Source organism: Leucoraja erinacea, chromosome 3, assembly GCF_028641065.1.
Source record: "Leucoraja erinacea ecotype New England chromosome 3, Leri_hhj_1, whole genome shotgun sequence".
In the NCBI taxonomy this organism is placed as follows: domain Eukaryota; kingdom Metazoa; phylum Chordata; class Chondrichthyes; order Rajiformes; family Rajidae; genus Leucoraja; species Leucoraja erinaceus.
In genome coordinates this window covers 39,502,760-39,527,175 of record NC_073379.1, presented here as the reverse complement: position 1 = coordinate 39,527,175, position 24,416 = coordinate 39,502,760, and the positions used below count along the sequence as shown (strand labels likewise).

At 43.5% G+C, this 24,416-nt stretch overlaps 1 protein-coding gene across 1 annotated transcript; it reads left to right on the top strand.

Moving 5' to 3' along the window:
• Window positions 1-89: 89 nt before the first annotated feature.
• Window positions 90-23,449, top strand: c3h9orf85 (chromosome 3 C9orf85 homolog). The gene is made up of 4 exons (XM_055632478.1): window positions 90-281; window positions 9,223-9,329; window positions 15,010-15,123; window positions 22,492-23,449. Exons 1-4 carry the CDS (start codon window positions 180-182, stop codon window positions 22,787-22,789), a joined length of 621 nt encoding a protein of 206 aa, XP_055488453.1. The 5' UTR covers window positions 90-179; the 3' UTR covers window positions 22,790-23,449.
• Window positions 23,450-24,416: the final 967 nt, after the last annotated feature.

Sequence of the window (24,416 nt, the reverse complement as noted above, 5' to 3'; positions counted from 1 at the left end):
GGATATATTTCGATGACTGACGTGCTGAGCGACCTATCGACCATCCTAACACAGGAAACGACGGATGGATGTAGCATTGGCAGGTTTCCATGTGATTGATTTCTGCCCATCAACTTCCGGGGTAATTGTGGTTGGAGCGCATGTGGCTCGCCAAAAAACCCATTTAACAAAGGAATATAATGAGCTCTGAAAGGGGAAATGTCACAAGAAAGCGAGCACAGAAGCATCAAAATTGTATTGCGTTTAAAAATGACAAGTATGACAAAACTAATAAGATAAAGGTAAGCAATCACTTCAGTTTTTGAATGGATGTCAGATTCAGATTAGTTTCTTGTCACACACATCATGGAATTCCTTGTCCATCTGGAACTCAGAGTAATCGGTATACACGGTAATAATAGATACAGCTATAAATACACTGATGAATAATGGTTCACCAAGGGTAACTGAACGTTTATTGTATATTTGTTGTGTTTAATGTGTGTAAAGTTGCAACAAGTAAGAATTTCGCTGTTCTGGACCATATAACAATTAACACTCGACTCTACATCATTAAACCAAGAAAAGTAGAACGGTGTAAGGATTGTAGTGCAAAAAATACTAAAGTGCAACTACGGACTAACTAAATTTAGTAGAATTGCGATTAAAAGTACGTGGCAGAACCCCTGGAGGGTGTTGTGAAAGAAGTGATTGGTTCAGGAGTCTGACAGCAGTGGGAAAGAAGCTGTTCTTAAGTCTTGTTCTAGGCTTTCAAGCTTCTGTACCTTCTCCCAGAAGGAGACAGGAATGCCCAGGGTGGCATCATCTTTGAGGCTACTTCTAGTCTTCCTGATGCAATGCAGCATGAAGATGGACTGGGTGAAAGGAGGTGACGAGCCTGTAATCGACTGGGTGTTGTTCACTACTCTCTACGGGTAGACGGCGATCGAGAATAGAACAGTTGTCGTACCAGGCTGCGATGCATCCTGTCAGAATAATTTCTATAGTGCATCTGTAGCAGTTTGAGAGAATCCTTGTGCACATGCCAAATTTTCTCAGATGCACAAGAAAGTAAAAATGGTGGTGCGCTTTCTTGAAAACTACATCAATGTGAAGGGACCAGATTAGGTTGCTGGCGAATTGGATGCCTAAAAATGTGAAGCTGTCGACTATCTCTACAGTAGCTTTATTGTTTGGAATAGATTGTGTTCACAACCCCCGTCCCCCAACTCACTTCCCTAGGTGTACTGTCGACTCCTTTGCCTTGCTGGCATTAAGAGGTAGGTTATTGTTCTGACACCATGAAGCAAGGTTCCATATTTCTTCCCCATTCTTCTCATCATTGTTGGTGACCCAGCCAACAATAGTAGTATCGTCGATGAACTTCAAGATTCAAGATTCAATTTAATTGTCATTTGGACCCCTTGAGGTCCAAACGAAATGCCGTTTCTGCAGCCATACATTACAAACAAATAGACCCAAGACACAACATAATTTACATAAACATCCATCATATCGCTGTGATGGAAGGCCAAAAAAACTTATCTCTCCACTGCACACCCCCCCCCTCCCCGATGTCAGAGTCAAAGTCAAAGCCCCCGGCTGGCGATGGCGATTGTCCCGCGGCCATTAAAGCCACTCCGAGTGATGTAAGGTCGCACAACGGGTTTTGATGTTAGAGCCCCCGGCGTGCGCTCGCAGAGTCCCGCGGTCATTCCAAGCCGCGCGGGGAGGTGCTGTAAGGCCCCGCTCCAGGAGCTCTTCAACCCCGCAACTCGGGCGGGAGAAGTCGCCGTTGCGGGAACCCTGAAAAGCGGTCTCCCTCCAGGGACCCGAGGGCTCCCGGTGCTGCCGTCCGCCAGACCCGCAGTTGCAGCCTCCGAATCTCCGGAGGTCGGGCCGCAGCAGCAGCAGCGCTCCACCACCGCTCCACCCGCTCTGGACTCGGCCAGCTCCGCGACGGTGAGGTGAGTCGTCGGCACCAGAGCCTCCGGTCTTCCTGTTGGAGGCCGCTCCTCGTTGCAGCCCCAACGACAACGGAGACTCGACAAAGAAAAGGTCGGGTCTCCCCTGCAGGGAGAGATTTAAAAGTTACCCCACCCCCACCCCCCCACACACATACCCCAACAAAAAATAACAAAAACTACATAAAAACATAGACAAAAAATAATAAAAACGCAGACGGGCTGCAGAGGCCACTGCTGACGAGAGTCGCGCCGCCTACCGGTGTACTTAAAGATCTAGTTGGCTTTATCGAAGATAGACACAAAATGCTGGAGTGGAAGCAGAACAGGCAACATCTCTAAGAGAGAAGTGTGACATTTTGGGTCGAGGTCCTTCTTCAGACTGTCAGACAGACAGAATCAATCTGAAGAAGGGTCTCGACCCGAAACGTCACCCATTCCTTCTCTCCAGAGATGCTGTCTGTCCCACCGAGTCACTCCAGCATTTTGTGACTACCTTCGATGTAAACCAACATCTGCAATTCTTTCCTACACAAGTTGAATTTGTCCGTGGCCACTCAGTCATGGATGTAGAGCAGGGGACTGAGCACACAATCTCAAGGCACCAGTGTTGAGGGCAGGGTGTTGTTACCAATTCCAACCGATTGAGGTCTGCCGGTCGGGTGTTCAGAAACCAGTTGCAGTTGCAAGACTAAGATCTAAACATTTAGAGATGGATTTATTTGGCATTATGGTGTTCAAGGCTGAGCTATAGTCAACAAATAGCATGGTGACATAGATGTTCTTATTGTCATGTTGATCCAGAGGCTGAGTGCAGTGCACAAGAGATGACATACTCAGACTGAGTCCTGTACACAAATTGCAAGGAGTGAAGATTATCTGAGCAACTGATGAAGATGGGGCCATTACTAGTCTTTCAAAGCACTTCATTGTGGTCAATGTTGCGCTACTGGCCAGTAGTCAATTAGATAGGTTACTTTACTTTCATGCGGACAGGAATGATGGAGGATCCCTTGAAACAGACGGGGACAGTAAACTGTTGAAGGGGGAGGATGAAGATGTTGGTGAAGACTCTCATCAGGTTGGGTTGGCTGTTTTCCAAATTTACTCCCATAAAAGTAGATCTGACTTCTGTCACTGGGGTGAATTGGATAGTGGCGGTGGGGTGGGGATTGTGCATTGTTGGAACTTTGTTTGAATGTTCAAAACGGGTATAAAAGTATTCAGTTCCACTGACAGAGAGTCCTACAGAACGGAAACGGGTCCTTCGGCTCAACTTGCCATTGCCAACCAAGTTACCTTATCTACACTAGATCTATCTGCCCGCGTTTGGCCCATATCCCGCTAAACATTTCCTACCCATGTACCTGTGCAAATGTCTTTTAAATGTTGCTATAGTACCTGCTTCAACTGTCCTCTGGCAGCTCATTCCATATTCCCACCACCATCTGTGTGAAAATGCTGCCCCTCAGGTTCCTAATAAATCTTTCCCTTCTCACTATAGAGTAAGTGCGGAGCTGTGAGAGGATTATATGGTGTATGTGAAAGCTGGATCATATGTTGTATGCGATGTCTGGATATATGTTGTATGCTACGACTGGATTATATGTTGTATGCAATGGCTCCGCTCTTACCCGCAGCTCTGCTCTTACTCCCTATCCCCTTACTCGAAACAAGGACAGAGTCCCCCTTCTCCTCACCGTCCACCCTACCAGCCGTCGTATACAACATATAATCCTCCGACATTTTCGCCACCTCCAGTGGGATCCCACCACTGGCCACATCTTCCCATCTCCCCTTTTTGCTTTCCGCAGAGACCATTCCCTCGGTAAATCCCTGATCAATTCGTCACTTCCCACCCAAACCACCTCCTCACCCGGTACTTTCCTTTGCAACCGTAAGAAATGCTGCTACACTTGTCGCTTTATCTTCCCCCTCGACTTCATCCAAGGACCCAAGCAGTCTTTCCAGGTGAGGCAAAGGTTCACCTGCACCTCATCTACTGCATCTGCTGTTCCAGGTGTCAACTTCTCTACATCGGCGAGAGCCTAACCCTATCCTCCTTTATATTCTTGGCTAGCTTACCTTCGTACCTCATCATTTCTTCCCGTATTGCCATTTTAGTTATCTTCTGTTGCTCTTTAAACATTACCCAATCCCCTGGCTTCCTGCTCATCTGTGCAATGTTATATTTCTTCTCTTTTATTTTTATACTGTCCTTGACTTCCCTTGTCAGCCACGATCGCCATTTACTCCTCTTAGAATCTTTCTTCCTCTTTGGAATGAAGTGATCCTGCACCTTCTGTATTATTCCCAGAAAGACCTTCCATTGTTGTTCCACTGTCATCCCTGCTAGGGTCTCTTTCCAGTCATCTTTGGCCAGCTCCTCCCTCATGCCTCCATAGTCCCCTTTGTTCAACTGTAATACCGACATCTCCGATTTTCCCTTCTCCCTCTCAAATTGTAGATTAAAACATCATATTATGCTCACTACCTCCTATTGGCTCCTTAACCTTGAGTCCCCTTATCAAATCCGGTTCATTACACAACATTAAATCCAGAATTGCCTTCTCCCTGGTAGGCTCCAGCACAACCTGCTCTATTAATCCATCTCGAAGGCACTCCATAAACCCCCTTTCTTGGGGTCCAGTACCAACCTGATTTTCCCAGTCTATCTGCATGTTGAAATCTCCCATAACAACCGTAGCACTACCTTTGCAACATGCCAATTTTAACTCTTGATTCAACTTGCACGCTATATCCAGGCTACTGTTTGGGGGCTGTAGATAACTCCCATTAGGGTATTTTTACCCTTACAATTCCTCAGTTCTATCCATACTGACTCTACATCTCCTGATTCTATGTCACCCCTTGCAAGGGATTGAATTTCATTCCTTACCAACAGAGCTACCCCACCCCATCTGCCCACTTGTCTCTCTTTTCGATTGGACGTATACCCCTGAATATTTAGTTCCCAGCCCTGGCCCTCTTGCAGCCATGTCTCTGTAATTCTCACAACATCATACTTGCCAATTTCTAACTGAGCCTCAAGCTCATCCACTATATTTCTTATACTTCACGCATTCATATACAACATTTTAACTTCGGTATTCACCTCTCCTCTCACACTGGTCACTATTGGCCCTGACCCCTCTCTCTCATCCCCTCTCAAACTTTCCTTCCCATTAATTTTGGAGTCTTTTGTAACTTTTCCTGTACTCACTTCCCCTTTAACTCCATCTTTATACTCCCAATTTGTCAACCCCTCCCCCCCGCCATTTAGTTTAAACCCACACGTGTAACCCTAGCAAACCTGCCTGCCAAAACATTGGTCCCCCCTCCAGTTAAGGTGTAACCCGTCCCTTTTGTACAGGTCACCTCTACCCCAGAAGAGATCCCAGTGGTCTATAATTCTGAATCCCTGCTCCCTGCACTAGCCCCCCGCCACACATTCAGATCCCCTATCTCCCTGTTCCTGCCCTCACCACCACGAGGTACTGGAAGCAATCCAGAGATAACCACTGTAGAAGTTCTGCTTTTCAGTCTTCTTCCTAACTCTCTAAACTCACATTGCAGAACCTCCTTCCTCTCCTTCCCGATGTCGTTTATGCCCACGTGCACAACTACTGCCGGCTGTTCACCTTCCCTCTCGAGGTTGTTCTGATGTCGGTCCGTGACATCATGAACCCTGGCACCAGAGAGGCGCCAGACCATCCTTGAGTCTCGCCTGCCACCACAGAATCTCCTGTCCGCACCCCAGACAATGGAGCCACCCACCGCTATGGCTCTGCCCTACGTCGGTCGAGTCTCATAGCTAGGATTGGAGTCACCGACCTGTCTGCCGTTCAGACTGGAAGAGCCGTCTGCCCCGACAGCTACCAAGAGGGAGTACCTGTTTTCATTAGGCATTTCATTTTCCGCCGGAACGCCGCCACAGCCCTGAAGTCGGGCCGCCGCCGGAACGCCGCCACAGCCCCGGTCGGGCCGCCTACGGAACGCCGCCACAGCCCCGAAGTCGGCCAGCCTCGCGCTGGTAAGTCCTGGCTGGCTCTGCCTCCGGAGCCTGGAGGTCGGTCCCAGTTGGAGGCCGCCTGCTCTGCCATTAGGCCTCAGCGCAGACGGAGACGGGGGATAAGACAAGAAAAGGTCGCATTCCCCCGAAGGAAAGACTAAAACAAGTTTCTCCCACCCCACACATACACAACCTAATAACTAAAATTAACTAACTATAACAGGACAAGAAAACAACAAAAAAAGAAAAAACAGACGGACTGCAGGCGGCTGCTAAGGCAGCGCCGCCACTTCCGGTTAGGAAACTAGGAGAAAAGTCGCATTCCACCGAGGTAAGTGCCTAAAAAAAGTTTCCCCCAATTCCCGCCCACACCCCCACACTTAAACACACTATAACACACTTTTAGACACTAAAAACAAACAAAAAAGTGGAAAGAACGAACAGCTGTTGGTGAGGCTGCCGGCTCACGGCGCCATCCGAATGCTGGACACGTGGCTTCACAGGTGTTTGTAATTGCTCAGGTGTGTTTAATTGCCTCCTTAATGCAGGTATAATAGAGCTCTCAGCGCCTCGTCTTTCCTCCAGTCTTTCCATCACCTTTGGAAACTTTTATTGCTGTTTATCAACATGAGGACCAAAAGTTGTGCCAATGAAATTCAAAGAAGCCATTATGAGACAGAGAAACACGAATAAAACTGTTAGAGACATCAGCCAAACCTTAGGCTTACCAAAATCAACTGTTTGGAACATTCATTAAGTAGAAAGAGAGCACTGGTGAGCTTACTAATCGCAAAGGGACTGGCAGGCCAAGGAATACCTCCACAGCTGATGACAGAAGAATTCTCTATAATTAAGAAAAATCCCCAAACACTTGTCCGACAGATCAGAAACACTCTTCAGGAGTCGGGTGTAGATTTGTCAATGGCTACTGTCCGCAGAAGACTTCATGAACAGAAATACAGAGGCTAAACTGCAAGATGCAAACCACTGGTTAGCCGCAAAAATAAGATGGCCAGGTTACAGTTTGCCAAGAATTACTTAAAAGAGCAACCACAGTTCTGGAAAAAAGGTCTTGTGGACAGATGAGACGAAGATTAACTTCTATCAGAGTGATGGCAAGAGCAAAGTATGGAGGAGAGAAGGAACTGCCCAAGATTCAATGCATACCACCTAATCTGTGAAACACGGTGGTGGGGGTGTTATGGCCTGGGCATGTATGGCTGCTGAAGGTACCAGCTCACTTATCTTCATTGATGATACAACTGCTGATGGTAGTAGCATAATGAATTGTGAAGTGTATAGACATATCCTATCTGCTCAAGTTCAAACAAATACCTCAAAACACATTGGCCGGCGGTTCATTCTAGAGTAAGACAATGATCCCAAACATACTGCTAAAGCAACAAAGGAAAGCTAAAAAAATGGTCAATTCTTGAGTACCCAAGTCAACCACCTGATCTGAACCCAATTGAGCTTGTCTTTTATTTGCTGAAGAGAAAACTGAAGGGTACTAGCCCCCAAAACCAGTATGGCTGCAATACGGGGCCTGGCAGAGCATCACCAGAGAAGGCACTCAGTAACTGGTGATGTCCATGAATTGCAGACTTCGAGCAGTCATTGCATGCAAAGGAAATGCAACAAAATACTAAACATAAATACTTTTATTTATATGACATTGCTGTGTCCCAAACATCATGGTGCCCTGAAATGGGGGGAGGATGTATAAACACTGCTGTAATTTCTACATGGTGAAATCAAAATGTATAAAAATACCCTTTATTAAAATCTGATAATGTGCACTTTAACCACCACATGTGATTTTTTTTTCTATTACAAATCTAAAATCTCAAGACCACCAGGGGTGCCATATGATGGCAGCCTCTGCCTACAGTCTCTGTTTTTACATCTTTTTGTCATTTTTAGTCTGTTTAAAAAGTATATGTTTTTGGAGGTTTCTTAGTCTTTTTATGTGGGGGAGGTGGGGAGGGTAAGGGGAAAACAGTTTCTCAGTCACTTCTTGGTCGAAGATGTGACTAGTCTCCGAGTCTCGTCTTCGCCCCCCCCCCCCCCCACCATCTGGATTGGCGTGGCCTTTCCTGCCGGACACCGACCAGAGCTTCAGCAGCAGCGCAGCACTGATTGACCATCGCGGAGCGGACGATGCCTCATCGGGGATCACTGTGTTCAAGCTCTGGAGTTTTGGGCCTGCTGCTTTAACATCGTGTAGCTGTGGTTGCAGAGCATCTAGCCGTGGGCAGCGCTGACTTTAACATCGCGGTGTCCTGGGATCCCTTTGACGAGGGCCGTCAGTGTTGAATCTCCGACCAGCTCGGCCTGTAGACTTCGGGAGCCGCGGTCTCCGGTAAGAAGTGGCCGATTCGGAAACTGCAAGCCGCTGCGAATGTTCTTCCATACCGACATCGGAGTTTCAATTATCCGGCGAGAAGGCCTGAATATTGGGCTTCTCTAACTTCAAATAGCCCTTGCTTTCCGTCTCTCTCCATCTCCCCCCCTTACCAGTTCTCCCACCTGTCTTACTGTCTGTGACTACATTCTATCTCTGTTCTGCCCACTCCCCTGACATCAGTCTGAAGAAGGGTCTTGACCCGAAACGTCACCCATTCCTTCTCTCCAGAGATGCTGCCTGTCTCGCTGAGTTACTTCAGCATTTTATGTCTACCTTCGATTTAAACCAGCATCTGCAGTTCTTTCCTACACAAATACATAAATACTTACCTAAGGTGAAGATCCTTCCTTGCATTTGTGAATCTGTGATTGTATATCGGAATAGGGATATCTGGAGAAGGGTTTTGTCCTGAAACGTCACCCATTCCTTCTCTCCAGAGATGCTGCCTGTCCTACTGAGTTACTCCAGCATTTTGTGTCTATCTATTGTATATCAGGATTTTCAGTGAAAGAAGGAGCCACAGCGAGTTTACATTATTAAATTGCACTTTGCTGCGGTTCACATTCTTGGTAAGAAGTTTCCATTGAACATCTTATGGATATGTTGGTATTTATTCCTTTCTTTTGGACACTTGCCCAATAAGAAATATCCCCTTCAAATATCATATTGAGCTGTTCCTTGTTTTAAAGACCTGTTATTGGTTAACTCCCTCTCCTGTCTTTTCTAAAGAAAATACATTTTGCTTATTTAATCTTTCTTATAGTTTCAATGTTTTAACTTATAGTTAAAACATGTTATTCTGAAGCTAATCAGGTAACTATTGTAGTAACATTAACACAGTAATGTTTCTTGCTTCACAGAGACTAAACGCTATCGTGCTTGAAGGTGTATGCAAAAGATGTAAGGAAGTGTTGGAATGGAAAATAAAATATAGCAAGTATAAGCCACTCAGTCAGCCTCGGAGATGGTAAGTTAAAAGATAACCTTTCCAATAAAACTTTTCAGGGTGCACGAGAATGACTGCTCAAATGCATATCAATAACAACCATTTCCAATTGTGCGGTGCCTATAGCATAGCAAAAGGTGGACACACCAGGGCAGGTAGGGCCTGGGGAATGTTGGACAATGGAGAGTCAGAGGGAGGATTATACTGTTTGTGAACAGAAATAAATTATTTTCCTTGGCAGTGAGGTCAGTAACATGGGGGAATATCTCGAATCTATGACTTCTCCTGGACCGTAAATCCCTATGATTCTCTTGCTATAACCATGATGACTTCCATAACATTGTTGAGTGGCTTGAGCAAGGATTTCAAGATGGTAGTGCTGCTGGAAATTATAGACAAAATATTTCCCTCCCGGTGATTATTTCCATTGTTTTTATCCCAAATCTGATTGGGTGTTTAATATTTGACCATGCATTTCATCTCTTTGCATGATGTTGTATGCATGCTTATTTCAGTTCTGGGCATATTGTTAGTCTATCTCAGCTTCCTGGTACTGCTTTAGGAGAGGATGCAAGCTTGGACCACTCCATTGTCTCACTCGGGCTATACTTTTTATCAATACATTGGTGTAAATGTTTGAAGACTGAATCAGATTAACCCTATATACAACTTTGCAATAGATGGTAGAATAGTAGAGGAAATAATTGTCAAATCTTCAGTACTCACATACGAGCAGGAGTGTAAAGAAACTTGTCTTGATGTCGAGATGGATACCGCTCCAAAGGTGCTCAAGAAGCTCAATATGACCCAAGCAGTCTGCGTGATATGCACCCTATTATTATTGCCCTAAATGTGCGCTTCCTCATCACCAGTTCTCTGTGTTGCAATGTGTCCCACCTACAAAATTTACTTCAGCAGCTAAGTCAGCCTTTAAAGTGAGAATTGACAATAAGTTGGAATGTCACCTTGCAAGTTCACTACCATCTAACACATTATCCTGCCTTAATCCTGAAACTTCTAATTTTAGGTAACCTCTAACAACCCCGCCCCCACCCGCTCCTTTCTTCCCCCTTCTCCACACCCTTTCCCCCACTCCCCTGTGCCCTGCCTGAACTCACACCTATTTCTCCCCTTCCCCCTCCACCTTCATTCCTTCCTCTGGCTTCACAATTCACAACTCTTCAATCCTCTTGTCTCACACCTTCTGTCTATACATCTCTGGCATTTGCCCTGGGCCTCCTTCAAGCTTTCTTTCTCTCTCTCCCCCCCCTCCCAAATCAGTATAAAGGGTCCCGACCCGAAACGCTGCCTATCCATATTCTCCTGGGATGCTGCCTGACCCGCTGAATTTCTCCAGCACTTAGTGTCTTTTTTTTCTGAAACTTCATGCCTGTTAGCACCTAGCCCAAATGGACCACCACAGTTTGTGCATTGCTGCTCACTACCTCATTCTCAGTGACGACCAACAGTGAGTAATAAGTACTGGACTTGTGTGAAGCTTGCATCATATTAGTGAATTAAAATAAACTTTTCCAAGCAGGGGTTGAAGAATGAAAGACAGTTCCATTTGGGTTTTCATAGGTGGAGGTAGCATGGCAATGATTGACTCTTTCACAGTTAGGTATCAAAATCCTTGATGTACTTGCCATCAATGCATTTAAGAGGAACGCCTTGAGAAATGCAAATGAGAAAGGAATATGGCGTGGAAGAGGATGGTTCAGCAGCTGTAGGCTGTAATCCTCCCACAGGTGCTGCCGTCGGGTTTTCTTTTCACTGGGGGCTCTGACTCCCACTTCCCAGAGAGGTGCCTGTAGGTTAACTGTCTACTCCAAATGATCCCCAGTGTTGGTGGATGGCAAAGGAGTTGAGGGGCATGTGTCAGAGTGAGTAGGGTGCTGGGAAATTAGGAAAACAGGAATGGGAATGGATTGTTCTGCTGGGATCTGGCTTGAACCCGAAGGACTGAATGTCCTCCTGTGTCATAATGTGAGAGACGAAAATAAAGGATAGGAAAGGAATAGAGATGTTTAGAAAACATCAGATGAAGCGGAATGGTATGTGACCATTAACACTGGCTCGGAGAGGTAGGGCCAAAAAGCCTGATATTGTGTGGGGGACTCCGTAGACCATCAGGAACTCATAATGCTTGGATAGTGTATTGCAACCTGATTAGGGTTTTACATCCATTCTTCCATGATCAATGGGAAAGAAATAAAGCATGAAGCATACCATGAAGCATTACCCCTCTACTGCCCCTCCCCCACTGTTAACAAATACTCGAATGGAGAATCCATGGGAATTTAACTTTAGTTAGCTAAATGTGAATCTTGCATTGTTGCTTCTTTGTGTTCAAACTCCATCATGAGCAGGCTTATAATGAGATTCAAATTCTCTTTGTGCTTAAAAACAAGGTTGCCAATAGCTTGGTAATCTTGGTTCAGCAAGTGGTCATTAATTGTATAATATAAAATGCCTTTCTCATCTCATGGCAAACTAATTTTCAGCTTGTTTTTAAAAATAATAAGCCTTTTATAACCCATTGGTGGGGTGGGGTGGTGCAGGATACAGAAGAAAAGATTGCTTGTACAATAAAATTACAATCAATGTGTGAGGTATGAAGTGGCTGCACTGTCTGCCATGCGGGGCGGGGAAGGGGAGGAGGAATTCTGCTGAGAGGCTCGACTTCTATGTTTATTAGCTGAACAGGGTGATGTTGATTGATGCTATGAGAAGATCACCTCATTCTTGCTGGACTCAGAAGGACAATAAAGACTGGAGTAGTTAGAAATCGGTGACCATTGAAAATGTTAAGCAATCATCTTTGAAAGTTTACGGACACATATATGTGTCTTTTTACAATACTGGAGAGATTTTGAGGAACAATATAATTATTCAGTTTTTCACACCAATACAAAAATCTACCTATCATGTGAAACTTTATAAATAACAGATATAAATTAGATAACTGAAAGATCGAAAGTCAAAAACTTTTTTCATGACAGACAAATCTTTATCGTTTTACCACCAATTTGGACACCAAAAATGTGACATTAAAAACGCTGCCACATTTAGTCATAAATATTTAATTCAAATATAAACTTCATATGGCCCCTCATACATATACGTTTTGATAATGATCTAGGGAAATATTTAAGAAAGAATGCAGATGCTGGAAAGATCGAAGGTAGACAAAAATGCTGGAGATACTCAGCGGGTGAGGCGGCATATATGGAGCGAAGGTATAGGTGACGTTTTGGGTCGAGACCCTTCTTCAGACGGATAAGGAAATATCCTCATCAATACCTGGAGAAAAATACAGTAACAGAATGATAATACAGTCCAATAAAGGTCACAACGACCGTTATCGGGGTCGGTACCTCCGTAAGTTAAATCATGGAGGCTCCAAACCTCTAATGCTTTTCAAAAACCCAACCAGGTATCCTATGGTAGTAGTGATTTTTGGGCGAGTTAATTTTTTTTCTTATTTTACAATTTAATATATCCAAAAGGATCGTGGTGTCAAAAACACAAACGATCGTTTACGATATCTTTTCTGACAATTTAAAATCAATAAAAAATCATTTTTGGACATAAATTGGTCATCAAATCTAAGAAACTGAGCCAATCTTTAATTTGGCAACACAATGTCTCTTGTTTACCTTTTGTACGGACCAAGTCGCTAACCTAATTCCTTCGTGTCAACTTCGGGAAGCTCCGCAACGACCGTTACGGAGACATTTTACTTGCAAAAAAAATCAGCTCAAATCTAACGATCTGACGAATCATCGGCCATCGATAGCTCAAATCCATAAGGTAATTTACCGTTAGACCACATTGGTGAAAATGCTTGGTTCTCGCTAATAATGAAACATGTGTTCCTGGGACACCAAACCTTTTAGTGTCCACTGCAACGTACGTTTGTATGTATGATGTGTAATGGTCGTTGCGGTGTCCACTCATGGATGCAGAATTCTACTACATGATCAGGTGAATGAAGTGGAAATGGTATTTGCAATTTTGTTGTTCCATGTGGTATTCATAAACATAGAAAGGAATAAGAAATATGTGCGTTTACTGTGCCAACGAGGTCACTGGTGGATACCATGCAACAACCGTTACACAAAATGTATTTGTGTAATCTGATGCCATTTTCGGAAACTTGCCATCAATATGTTTTATTTTAATATTTGTTGATACTATGTTAGTTATGAACCCAATAAAGTGCTTGTCAACTTTTTTTGACGGAATTTGAATTTTGACCCCCTGTCTCATTTTTGTGTGCAGTATTGTAAAAAGACACATATTGATGTAAATGATGATGGAGTATTTAGTTTAGATTAGATAAACAGCATGGAAATAGCATCTCTGGCCCACGCTGACCAGCAATCTCTCGAGTCCACGCTAACCTGCAATTTTCGTACACTAGTACTATCCTGCACACTAGGGACAATTTACCAAAGCCATTAACCTACAAACATGTATGTCTTTGGAGTGTGGGAGGAAATTGGAGCACCCGGAGAAAACCCACGCAATCACAAGGACGTACAAAGTTTGTGCAATCAGCACCGCAGTCAGGATCAAACATAGGTCTCTGGCACAGTAATGTCCCTGTCCCACTTAGGAAACCTGAATGGAAACCTCTGGTGACCTTGTGCCCCACCCAAGGTTTCCATGAGTCGCCAGAGGTTTTGGTCACTCGCCTGGAAAGCCTTGACCGAAGCGTGAGTTGCATCTACTGACCATAGATCCTACAGGATCTTTGCTACCGACACACACACACACACACACACACACACACAACACTCAAACACATCGCGAAGGTGGGGGCCAGGGACAGCGGAGGAGCGCTGTCTGCGCGATGAAGAGGAAGGTAAACGGCTGCCACAGAGCACCGTAAGTCCTTTAGAGAGCGCGGGAGGGAGGGAGAGAAGGGGAAAGGAGGGAGAGAAGGGGTGGAGACAGTTTTAATTAGTTTAACAAAGTTAGCGGGCATTTTACCTTCCGGCAAATCTTCTAAGTCCTGAAAACCAAAGATCCTATAGGATCTTTGCTGAAAACTCCAATAAGCCAATCAAAATGGCCGGTCAGTGAAGGAGATTGCCTTCGACTGCCTGTCAGTAAATAGTGACCCCACTCCACGGGATTCGACCAAACAGCAACCTATTTTTAGTCGAGGCCGGTTTGATTTTGTTGAAATAATCGCAGGAACGTAGAAGAAGCCTCGACTACATGGAAACCACTTTCGACCATTAGGGAGAGTGACCAAAACCTCCTGGAACCGCATGGAAACCTTGGGTGGGGCACAAGGTCACCAGAGGTCCCGTTCAGGTTTCCTAAGTGGGACAGGGGCATAAGGCAGCAACTCCACCACTGCGCCACCTTGCTGCCTTTTCTGATCAGCAAAACGGTAACATGAACTTTAAGATTGTTAATTCCCTTTTGAATTACTTTAATATTTGCATTCATGAGGACATTGGAAGTTTTGGAATTCATCCAGATGGCTTATACCACAACTGATCAAATGGACTGAGCTGCCTCTTTCTGTGGTGTGGCCTTTCAAGCTTCTCAAACTTTCAACATTTTATATGTTGAAAACCTTCAAAAAATACTATTTACACGCTGAGCCTGTATTATGATTTTAAATATTTTCTGTATTTTTAATATCTTTCATCATATTTTGATTTTTCAAAATCCTGTTTAGTGTTAAATGCCTTCAGAAGACGGTGAAGGATTCTTACCACATTATGTGTAAACCATGTGCTTTCAAACTGGAACTCTGTGCCAAATGTGGGAAGAAAGAAGAGATTGTGCACCCGTAAGTAGTTTGTGACAGATTTTACAGTTGGTTCAAAACCAGTGGAATTCTTTTAGTTCACAATAAACAGGCTGTTTCATTGATAAGCTCTCTGTGACCTGAAAAGGATGCCTTCTTTCTTAACAAAGACAACACCAGCCAGCCAGGATTTATTGTTGCTCTATAAACATTAAAAAGGAAAAGTTGCAAAATGTTTGCCTCTTAGAGGGGAAGACTATGGAATTAATAAGAAATAAAAAAATGGCAGAGACTTTGAACATGTTGATTTTGTTTTCATGATAACAGACTTTAAAAGCATTCAAATAATACTAGAAAATCCATATGCAAAAGGGAAAGGCGACGGAAAAAGATCAAATTGCTTGAGGAAAACTGCCAGACACACCAATGACACTGAAGGATGATAATTCACTGGACCTAATGGCTTGCCTTCTCAACAAAAAGTGGCTACACTGATAATAGATTAATTGGTCATGATCATACAAGATTCCCAATTTCTGGAACGGTCCCAGCAGATTGGAAATCCTCAAATATAAGGTGATGGTGTGCTGCCTTCCTGGATCACTGCAGTCCTTGAGGTGTGGACATATCCACAATCATGTTAGGGAGGGTGTACTAGGCCAAATTACCTGATCAATTTTCCTGCAGACTAACTGATACTGAAATTATTGATATTGGTTTATTATTATCACGTACTGAGATATGTGTAAAAACTGTTTTAGCTGCTATTTGAACAAATCATACCATCCACAAGTGCATCGGGCAGTGCAAAAAATAAAATGAACAGAGTGTAGAATATGGTGTGCAGCTTCAAATAAAATGTAGATAAAGAGAGAGCAAAGATTAGAGACCTGGAATTCATGCATGGCATTTGGGAAGTCTGTTCAAGAGTCTGATAACAACAGGGAAGAAGCTATTCTTGAGTCTCATAGTACATGGTTTGAAGCTTTTGCCACCTGTTGATGCTTTCTGTGGTGCATGTATAAAAATTAGTGTTTTTGGAGACATGCCAAACCTTCTTAGCCTTCTAAGGCATTAGAGGCATTGGTGTGCATTCTTGGCCTCAGTGTCATTGCGATTGGACCAAGACAAATTGGTGGTGATGTATTTACCTTAAAACTTGAAGCTCTCAATACAGCATTGATACAGACTGGGGTGCATTTTCTACCCTGGTTCCTGAAGTCGACGACCAGCTCCATCTTGCTGACATTAAGGGAGAGGTTGTTGTCTTTACACCATGACACTAAACTTTCTATCTCCTTCCTGTACTCCTTCTCAAACCTCTACATACAATGCCCTCCTTGTGTTTGGGACAAAGACCCATCATTTATTTATATGCCTCTGTGCTCCACAATTTGAGATTTGTAATAGAAAAAAGCACATGTGGTTAAAATGCACATTGTCAGATTTTAATAAAGGCCATTTTTATACATTTTGGTTTCACCATGTAGAAATTACAGCAGTGTTTATACATAGTCAGAGTCAGTCAGAGTCAGTCAGAGTCAATTTAATTGTCATTAAATTTAATAGTCCCTCCCATTTCAGGGCACCATAATGTTTAGGACACAGCAATGTCATGTAAATGAAAGTAATCATGTTTAGTATTTTGTTGCATATTCTTTGCATGCAATGACTACTTGAAGTCTGCGATGGAGATCACCAGTTGCTGGGTGTCATCTCTGGTGATGCTCTGCCAGGCCTGTATTGCAGTCATCTTTAGCTTTTGCTTGTTTTGGGGGCTAGTACCTTTCAGTTTTCTCTTCAGCATATAAAAGACATGCTCAATTGGGTTCAGATCAGGTGATTTACTTGGCCACTCAAGAATTGACCATTTTTAGCTTTGAAAAACTCCTTTGTTGCTTTAGCAGTATGTTTGGGATCATTGTCTTGCTGTAGAATGAACTGCCGGACACCGAGTTTTGAGGCATTTGTTTGAACTTGAGCAGATAGGATGTGTCTATACACTTCAGAATTCATTATGCTATTACAATAAGCAGTTATATCTTCAATGAAGATAAGTGAGCCTGTACCTTCAGCAGCCATACATGCCCAGGCCATAACACCCCCACCACCGTGTTTCACAGATGAGGTGGTATGCTTTGGATCTTGGGCAGTTCCTTCTCTCCTGCATAGTTTGCTCTTGCCATCACTCTGCTATAAGTTATTCTTTGTCTCATCTGTCCACAAGACCTTTTTCCGGAACTGTGGTTGCTCTTTTAAGTACTTCTTGGCAAACTGTAACCTGGCCATCCTATTTTTGCGGCTAACCAGTGGGTTTGCATCTTGCAGTGTAGCCTCTATATTTCTGTTAATGATGTCTTCTGGGGACAGGGATCATTGTCAAATCCACATCTGACACCGAGAGTGTTTCTGAGCTGTCGGACAGGTGTTTGGGGATTTATTTAAATTATAGAGAGAATTCTTCTGTCATCAGCTGTGGAGGTCTTCCTTGGCTTGCAAGTCCCTTTGCGATTAGTAAGCTCACCAGTGCTCTCTTTCTTCTTAATGATGTTCCAAACAGTTGATTTTGGTAAGCCTAATATTTGGCTGATATCTCTTAACAGCTTTATTCTTGTTTCTCAGTCCCATAATGGCTTCTTTGACTTTCATTGGCCTCATGTTGATAAACAGCAATAAAAGTTTCCAAGGGTGATGGAAAGACTGTAGGAAAGACTAAGTGCTGAGAGCTCTTATACCTGTATTAAGGAGGCAGTTAAACACACCTGAGCAATTACAAACGCCTGTGAAGCCATATGTCCTAAACATTATGGTGGGGGTGGGGGTGGATTATGTGTAAACACAGCTGCAATTTCTACATGTTGAAACCAAAATATATGAAAATGGCCTTTAATAAAATCTGCAATGTGCACTTTAACCACATGTGATTTTTTTTCTATTACAAATTTCTAAATGCGGAGTACAGAGGCAAATAAATAAATTATGGGTCTTTGACTCAAACATTCTGGAGGATACTGTATGCACTGTTGAAAGTGTCCTGACTGGTTGTACCATGGCCTGGTAAGGCAACTTCAAAACACAGGAATGCAAGAGGCTGCAGAGAGTGGTGAACGCAGCTCAGGCTACCATTGGCACAGCCCTCCGCGCCATTGAATGCATCTAGATGAGGTGCTGCCTTAAGAAGGTGGCATCTATCATCAAAGATTCCTACAATCTGGGCTATGCCCTCTTCTTGCTACCATTGGACACGAGGCAGAGAAGTCTGAAGTCTCACAACACCTGGTCCAGGGACAACTACTATTCTACAACAATTAGATTCCAGGGAGTATTGTTAGGGGCAAAAGTACATCCTTGCTGGGAAAAGTACATCCGTGTTGATACTTAATATGGGGGAAAGATTGCAGTTCTTAGGTCAGGATGTTGAGGATCCAGTTGCAGACAGGGGTGGGGCAGGGGAAGGTTGCATCCGAGTCCTAGGTCCAGGAGTGAAGTGAGGAATCTTGTACGAAGTTTGATGCTGAAGGCAGAGCTATAGTCAATAAGTTGAAGACTGATGCAGAAGTCCTTGTGCAGGTGTTCCACGGATGAGTGTACGGCCATGGAGATGGCATGTCCTCGGGACTTGTTGCAGTGGTGGGCGAATGGCAATGGATCAAGGCTGTCTGGGGGGCTGGAGTCGATGTGCACCCTGGCCAGCGTTTCAAAGCACTTCATACTTGATGTCAGATGTTTCATGGTGGATGTCAGAGCCACCAGGTGCTTGGCATTTCAGCGCGTTTCCTTGTTACTCTTTGGCACTGGATGACAGTGGTCTTTGTAAAGTAGGCATGAACCTCAGCTTGGACTAGGTTAAAGATGTCTGCAAATACTCCTGCCAGCCGTTCCAGCTGTACCCCATCAATAGAGCCTTCACATGCTTCCTGCTATAATCTAGTAGGTAGACCCAGCAACTCGTAGCTTGCACACTCAGTTTACATGTGCCGGAATTGTGAGGAATTTAGGTAATCGTGTTGTTTCTCCAGTTGTTAGTTTTCCAATTGGAGTTTAAGGTCATCTTGATTGTAAAATAGTCGGTTCTTGGCAAACGATGTGACATCATCTGGACTTCCTGTGATATCGTGTAGTGCAGGGCTCTTTATCCTTTCTTGAATTCATGTTTTAATTTCAAATTCAATGCCCAGTCTTGGTTGAAAATATATATATTTTGGGAGCATAATAGAAGTCTATTTGGCTCTGAAGGTCTGTTCCACTATTCTGTTATGAAGGATTGCATTTCAGGATCTCACCCAAAGTGTACAGTCATGGGTACTTTTCTCAGTGTAGTTACCATTGCAATGTATGAAAGTGACTAATGATTTGTGAACACCAAACACCCTCAGCAGTGTGATTACCAAATATTGTTCTTGGTTAAAGCCCTTGGATACCAAAGGTAATGGGGAGTGCAGGGGAGAGATAAGATTTTGCCTTCCATCACAGTGAGGAGGAGATTCACTGTGATGGATATTTGTATAAATTGTTTTGTGTCTTGGTTCTTTTCTTGTTGTATGACTGCAGAAACCAAATTTCTTTTGAACTTCAATGAGGTTGAAATGACAACAAATATATTGTATTGTATGGAGAATGATCTCACAGACGCCATCCTATGTAGAGGCCCTGTGACAGGTGTAAGTCCCATTGTGGTGTAAAGCCACAACAAGGTCCACCCAACAAGCGCTGATAGGAGCTTGATGTAAACCAGCCTCCTTTAGTTTCTGAAAAAATTCCAGTCTGAAGAAGGGTCCCGACCGGAAACATTGGCTGTCCATTCCCTCCACAAATAATGTCTGACCCGCTGAGTTACTCCAGCATTTGTGTTTTCCTTTAATCTTTCCCAGCTTCAGAACGGTTCAAAAGGGCTGTTAGAGAGGCTGTATTGAGGCGAAGTGCCGTGTTGAGGCCAAGGGCAGAACTGAGGCTTTGCACGAGAGGCTTTGGCAAGAATAGCTGACCAGCGATCACCTGATGTACAATTTTACTATTTTTACCGAGGCCAATTAAACTACAAACCTGTACGTCTTTGGAGTGTGACAGGAAACTGAAACACCCGGAGAAAACCCATGTGGCCAAAGGGAGAACATAAAAACTCTTTACAGGTGGCGCCCACGGTCAGGAACGAACCGAGGTCTGGTGCTGTAAGGCAGCAACTCTACCGTTGCACCACTGTGCCGCCCTCAAAAAAGGAAATATTTTATTAAAAGCTTGTGAAACCTCGATTAACGTTTAAAAAAAGGCTCATATTTAACACACTGGCAGATGTTTCTCACAACTGAATGGAATTGGTTTACTGCACCTGGAGCAAGCACTGTCCTTTTTTTTTTAAAGGACCCAGGCACACGTTCATTGGGAAGATTTCGTTCAGTAGTGCTGGTGAACCAAACTCTATGACTGCTTCCATGAAAGGTCATAGCTGCCGGGTAATCTGGGAATTGTGGTTTGCACAGCTTCCCAAATTTCCTGATACGTGCATGTTTGTCGCTTGTGCTCGTGCTCAGCATGGACACAGTGGGCCGAAGGGCCTTTTTCTGTATTGTATTCCTCTATGAATTTGACATAACTGGGCAATTTTCATAACTGGGCAATGGGCAGACCCATTGTTTCTGCTTGCTCCTGTCCCACTGAATTAATTTCCACATAACTCGACTCCATGCTATCTCCCCCCTCCCCCCCCAGTCCAATCCCTCCTGACCTAGGTCCAAGACACCTCACATGCCGTCTCTTCAATAACTTCTGTTTTCCAGGCTCCTACTCCCACATCTTTACTTGATCAGTCTGAAGAAGGGTCTCCACCCGATACGTCACCCATTCCTTCAATCTAGAGATGCTGCCTCCAATATTTTGTGTCTATCTTCAGAGTAGACCAGCATCTGCAGTTCCTTCCTACGCAAGTTTCTACATTATTCTGTAACTCCCAAAGAAATCCTTCCTAGGTCGTAGAAACTGCTCTCACTTATGCAGAGAAATACCAGTGAACAGAGCTTGGCTGAGATTTCCCTCCCAAATCCTAGCTGTGATTATGGCTCTGTGGATAAATTCTTAATTGGAAGGAGTGTCAGGTTATGGGGGCAGGCAGGAAAATGGAGTTAGGAAGGAGAGATAGATCAGCCATGATTGAATGGCGGAGTAGACTTGATGGGCCAAATGGCCTTATCCTGTTCCTATCTCTTATGATTGTGCAGAGCCAGTTCTGCGGGGGTTCCAGCATTGCATCCGGAGAGCCTGCAGCCTCTCGGGTTGATGCTGGGTCGTGTCTGGGAGAAACCACAAGGACCACTGACCCCAGCTGTGCAACACGGGTACCTGTTCCTGCCTTACCAGCAATGTAAACAACGATGACAGCAGAGTCTGAGAAACACACATGGTCTGGAACTGGTCCAATCCCTTGTGATTAGAGCCTGTGCATAAATAGGAGTTTCTGAGCTGTAGGTGAGGTCACAATAAACCTTAGAAAAAGTTTGAAGCTTTTCTTGGTTTTGAAAAAATAACAATACCCAGCTCCCCCTTTATTATGTGGGAAGTTGGTCTCCCTAGTGGATGCTTGGTGCCTAAATCCTGGGAAAGGCATGTCTTCCACTGAATCAGTGTGTTCTATCGAGGTCCATCTACACAATTAGATCACATTAGATTTAGTTTGTTATATATACTGGTGCAATGGAATTCCTTGGTCACCTGAACCTCACAGTATACATAGTATACATGATAATGATCATTAAAACAATATGATGGGAAAATGCAAAACACCATTAAACAGTGTATAAACTAAAGCGGAATAATTTAAAATTAAGCAAGACTAATAAGTTCATATCAGTTCTGAAACAGTCAGACTATCAGAAAACCCTTCTTCATCTTCATGAAACATCTGGTGTCCTTACACTGAATAAACACAGTGCTGCAGTAACTCAGCGGTCAGAAAATATCTCTGGAGAGAAAGGATGGGTGACATTTAGGGTCGGGGCCCTTCTTCAAACCTTCTTCAGTCCTTGCCCTGTCTGATCTCCATGAAACTTCAGCCTCAGAGCAGTCTGGTTGACTCGTAACTGCCTCTGAAAAGGCCGGCTCAGTAACTTCAAGAGCAAATGAAGATGGACAATTAATGCTGGATTCGTCAGTCATACCCTCTTTCCTTGAACATACAAATATATAAGAAATAGTCTAAAATCCAATGTTCTGATTATTATTTATGCATTCTCTTTGTGGATCCTAATTTATGCAAGTTGCTCTTGCAACTGTGACTATTCTTCTTAAAAAAAAAAAAAAGAATTGTCTTTCAATGACCATGGGCATAAATGCAATTTCCCCCCCCCACCCCCCCCCCCCCCCCCCCCCCCACTGGTTTATGCTTGCTGAATAATAAAGCTTTACTCACCCACTTCCCAGGTTGACTTCTTCAGAAACCCAAACCAAACAAGATGAAGCTGAAACAAATCCTGGCACAAGAGGTTGCGTAAAGGGAAGCGAAGACGATGAGGATGGAGATGCTGATAGCACTGATGACTCTGACCTCAATGGTGATGACGGCAGTGATGTTAATGACGAAGCCAAATCCAATGAGAGTTCAACTCATCTAAACACCCATGAAAATGACACAGCATTGCAGAAATCAAAACCTTTGAAGAGCAAACTAATTGCTACACAGGGAGAGCTAAATATTTCCTCTCTGAATCTTGAGGATTGAAGCCACAAAGGGTATGCCAACACAGCTTAATCATTGTCATGGGTGGCTACATAAATGTATACTGGGTTTAATGTGTCTGACATGCACATCAACTAAGCCACGTTGCCGTTAACCTTCTTGGCTCAGACAGGAACATGCAGTACTGCCAGAATGATATTGTGAAAGAAAATGGGTAGAGAGATTATTGCAAGAGTGTTGCCTTTCAGTTACACTCATCTCTTGCACACTCGGGTTTATATCCTGAATCGGCTATGCGATGGTGAGCTTGCACACGCTTAGCACTCAAGTGTAAAGACAGGTTTCAGGATGATCAGCCATGATCACAGTGAATGGCGGCGCTGGCTTGAAGGGCCAAATGGCCTATTCCTGCGCCTATTGTCTATTTCCCACCCCGCAACAATTATCAGACAATCAAACTGATGCCCTGGAATGCATGGACAAAATGTGACCTAACCATATTTACGATTTAGCAATGATTATTGCAGCATCCACATTAAATATTATCTTTTGAATTTATGAAAATTTGACTAATTATTATTAACAAGCAGTTGCTGCAAAATAGGACGATTAACTACATTCTATTGTAGTGGCCTGACTTTCACGTTCTGCAGGATTGCTGTATTTTATTAATTGTCTTTAAAATAAAAGTAAATTACAATCTTGGGCGTCTTCTGCTGAGTCACATAAATATCTCTATTATACTTAAACACTTCCCTTTGTTCTCAACATTTTAAATGTCTGTGTGAGCCAGGGTTATGTTGACTTTCTTTTCATCTCCTTAATTTGTATCTTCTTCCAAACGCATGGCCCCAGCCTTCTCATTTTCACACGTGCTACTCACATTTTCTCCCCCGACCGGATACATATCTTCCCGTCGCATTTCAACCTATATTTCTCAAGTTATTAACCTTTTAAAAAACAGCTTCAAAATAATACTGAAAAATGTGAAGACCCCAGGACCAGACGGTTTTAGTAATGAATTTTATAAAAAATGTCAGGAGTCAATTGTACCAAGATTATTCAATTTATACATGCAGGCTTATACTGAAAATAAACTACCAGAAACCCTAGCAGAAGCAACAATAACGCTTATACCAAAAAAAGATAAAGACTTAGATGAACCGGGTTCTTATAGAGCTATTTCACTTCTAAATACGGATCAGAAAATTTTAGCAAAGATTCTAGCTAGAAGGCTAAATAATTATATTAACAATTTAATAAATATGGATCAAACGGGATTTATACCCAAAAGACAATCATTTAATAATTTGAGAAGGCTTTTCAATATAATGTACTCTCATAATGAGGACAATGAAGATATTTCAGTTGTCACGTTGGATGCAGAGAAGGCATTTGATCAAGTAGAATGGCAGTATTTATACAAGGCACTCCACTGACCACGGGGAACAGTGGAGGAAGAAGACTGACTTTGGTGCCTTGCCACACAGTGGGAAACTTTGATTCTGCTGTGTGGGGATGTTTTTTGTGTTAAATTCTATAGTGTGTTGAGTCCTGTTTATTTTTATTGTATGGCTGTATGGGAATTCATTTCACTGTGCCATCTGGCACATGTGACAATTAAATCTATCTTGAATCTTGAAATTTAATACGGGAGAGAATTTTATTA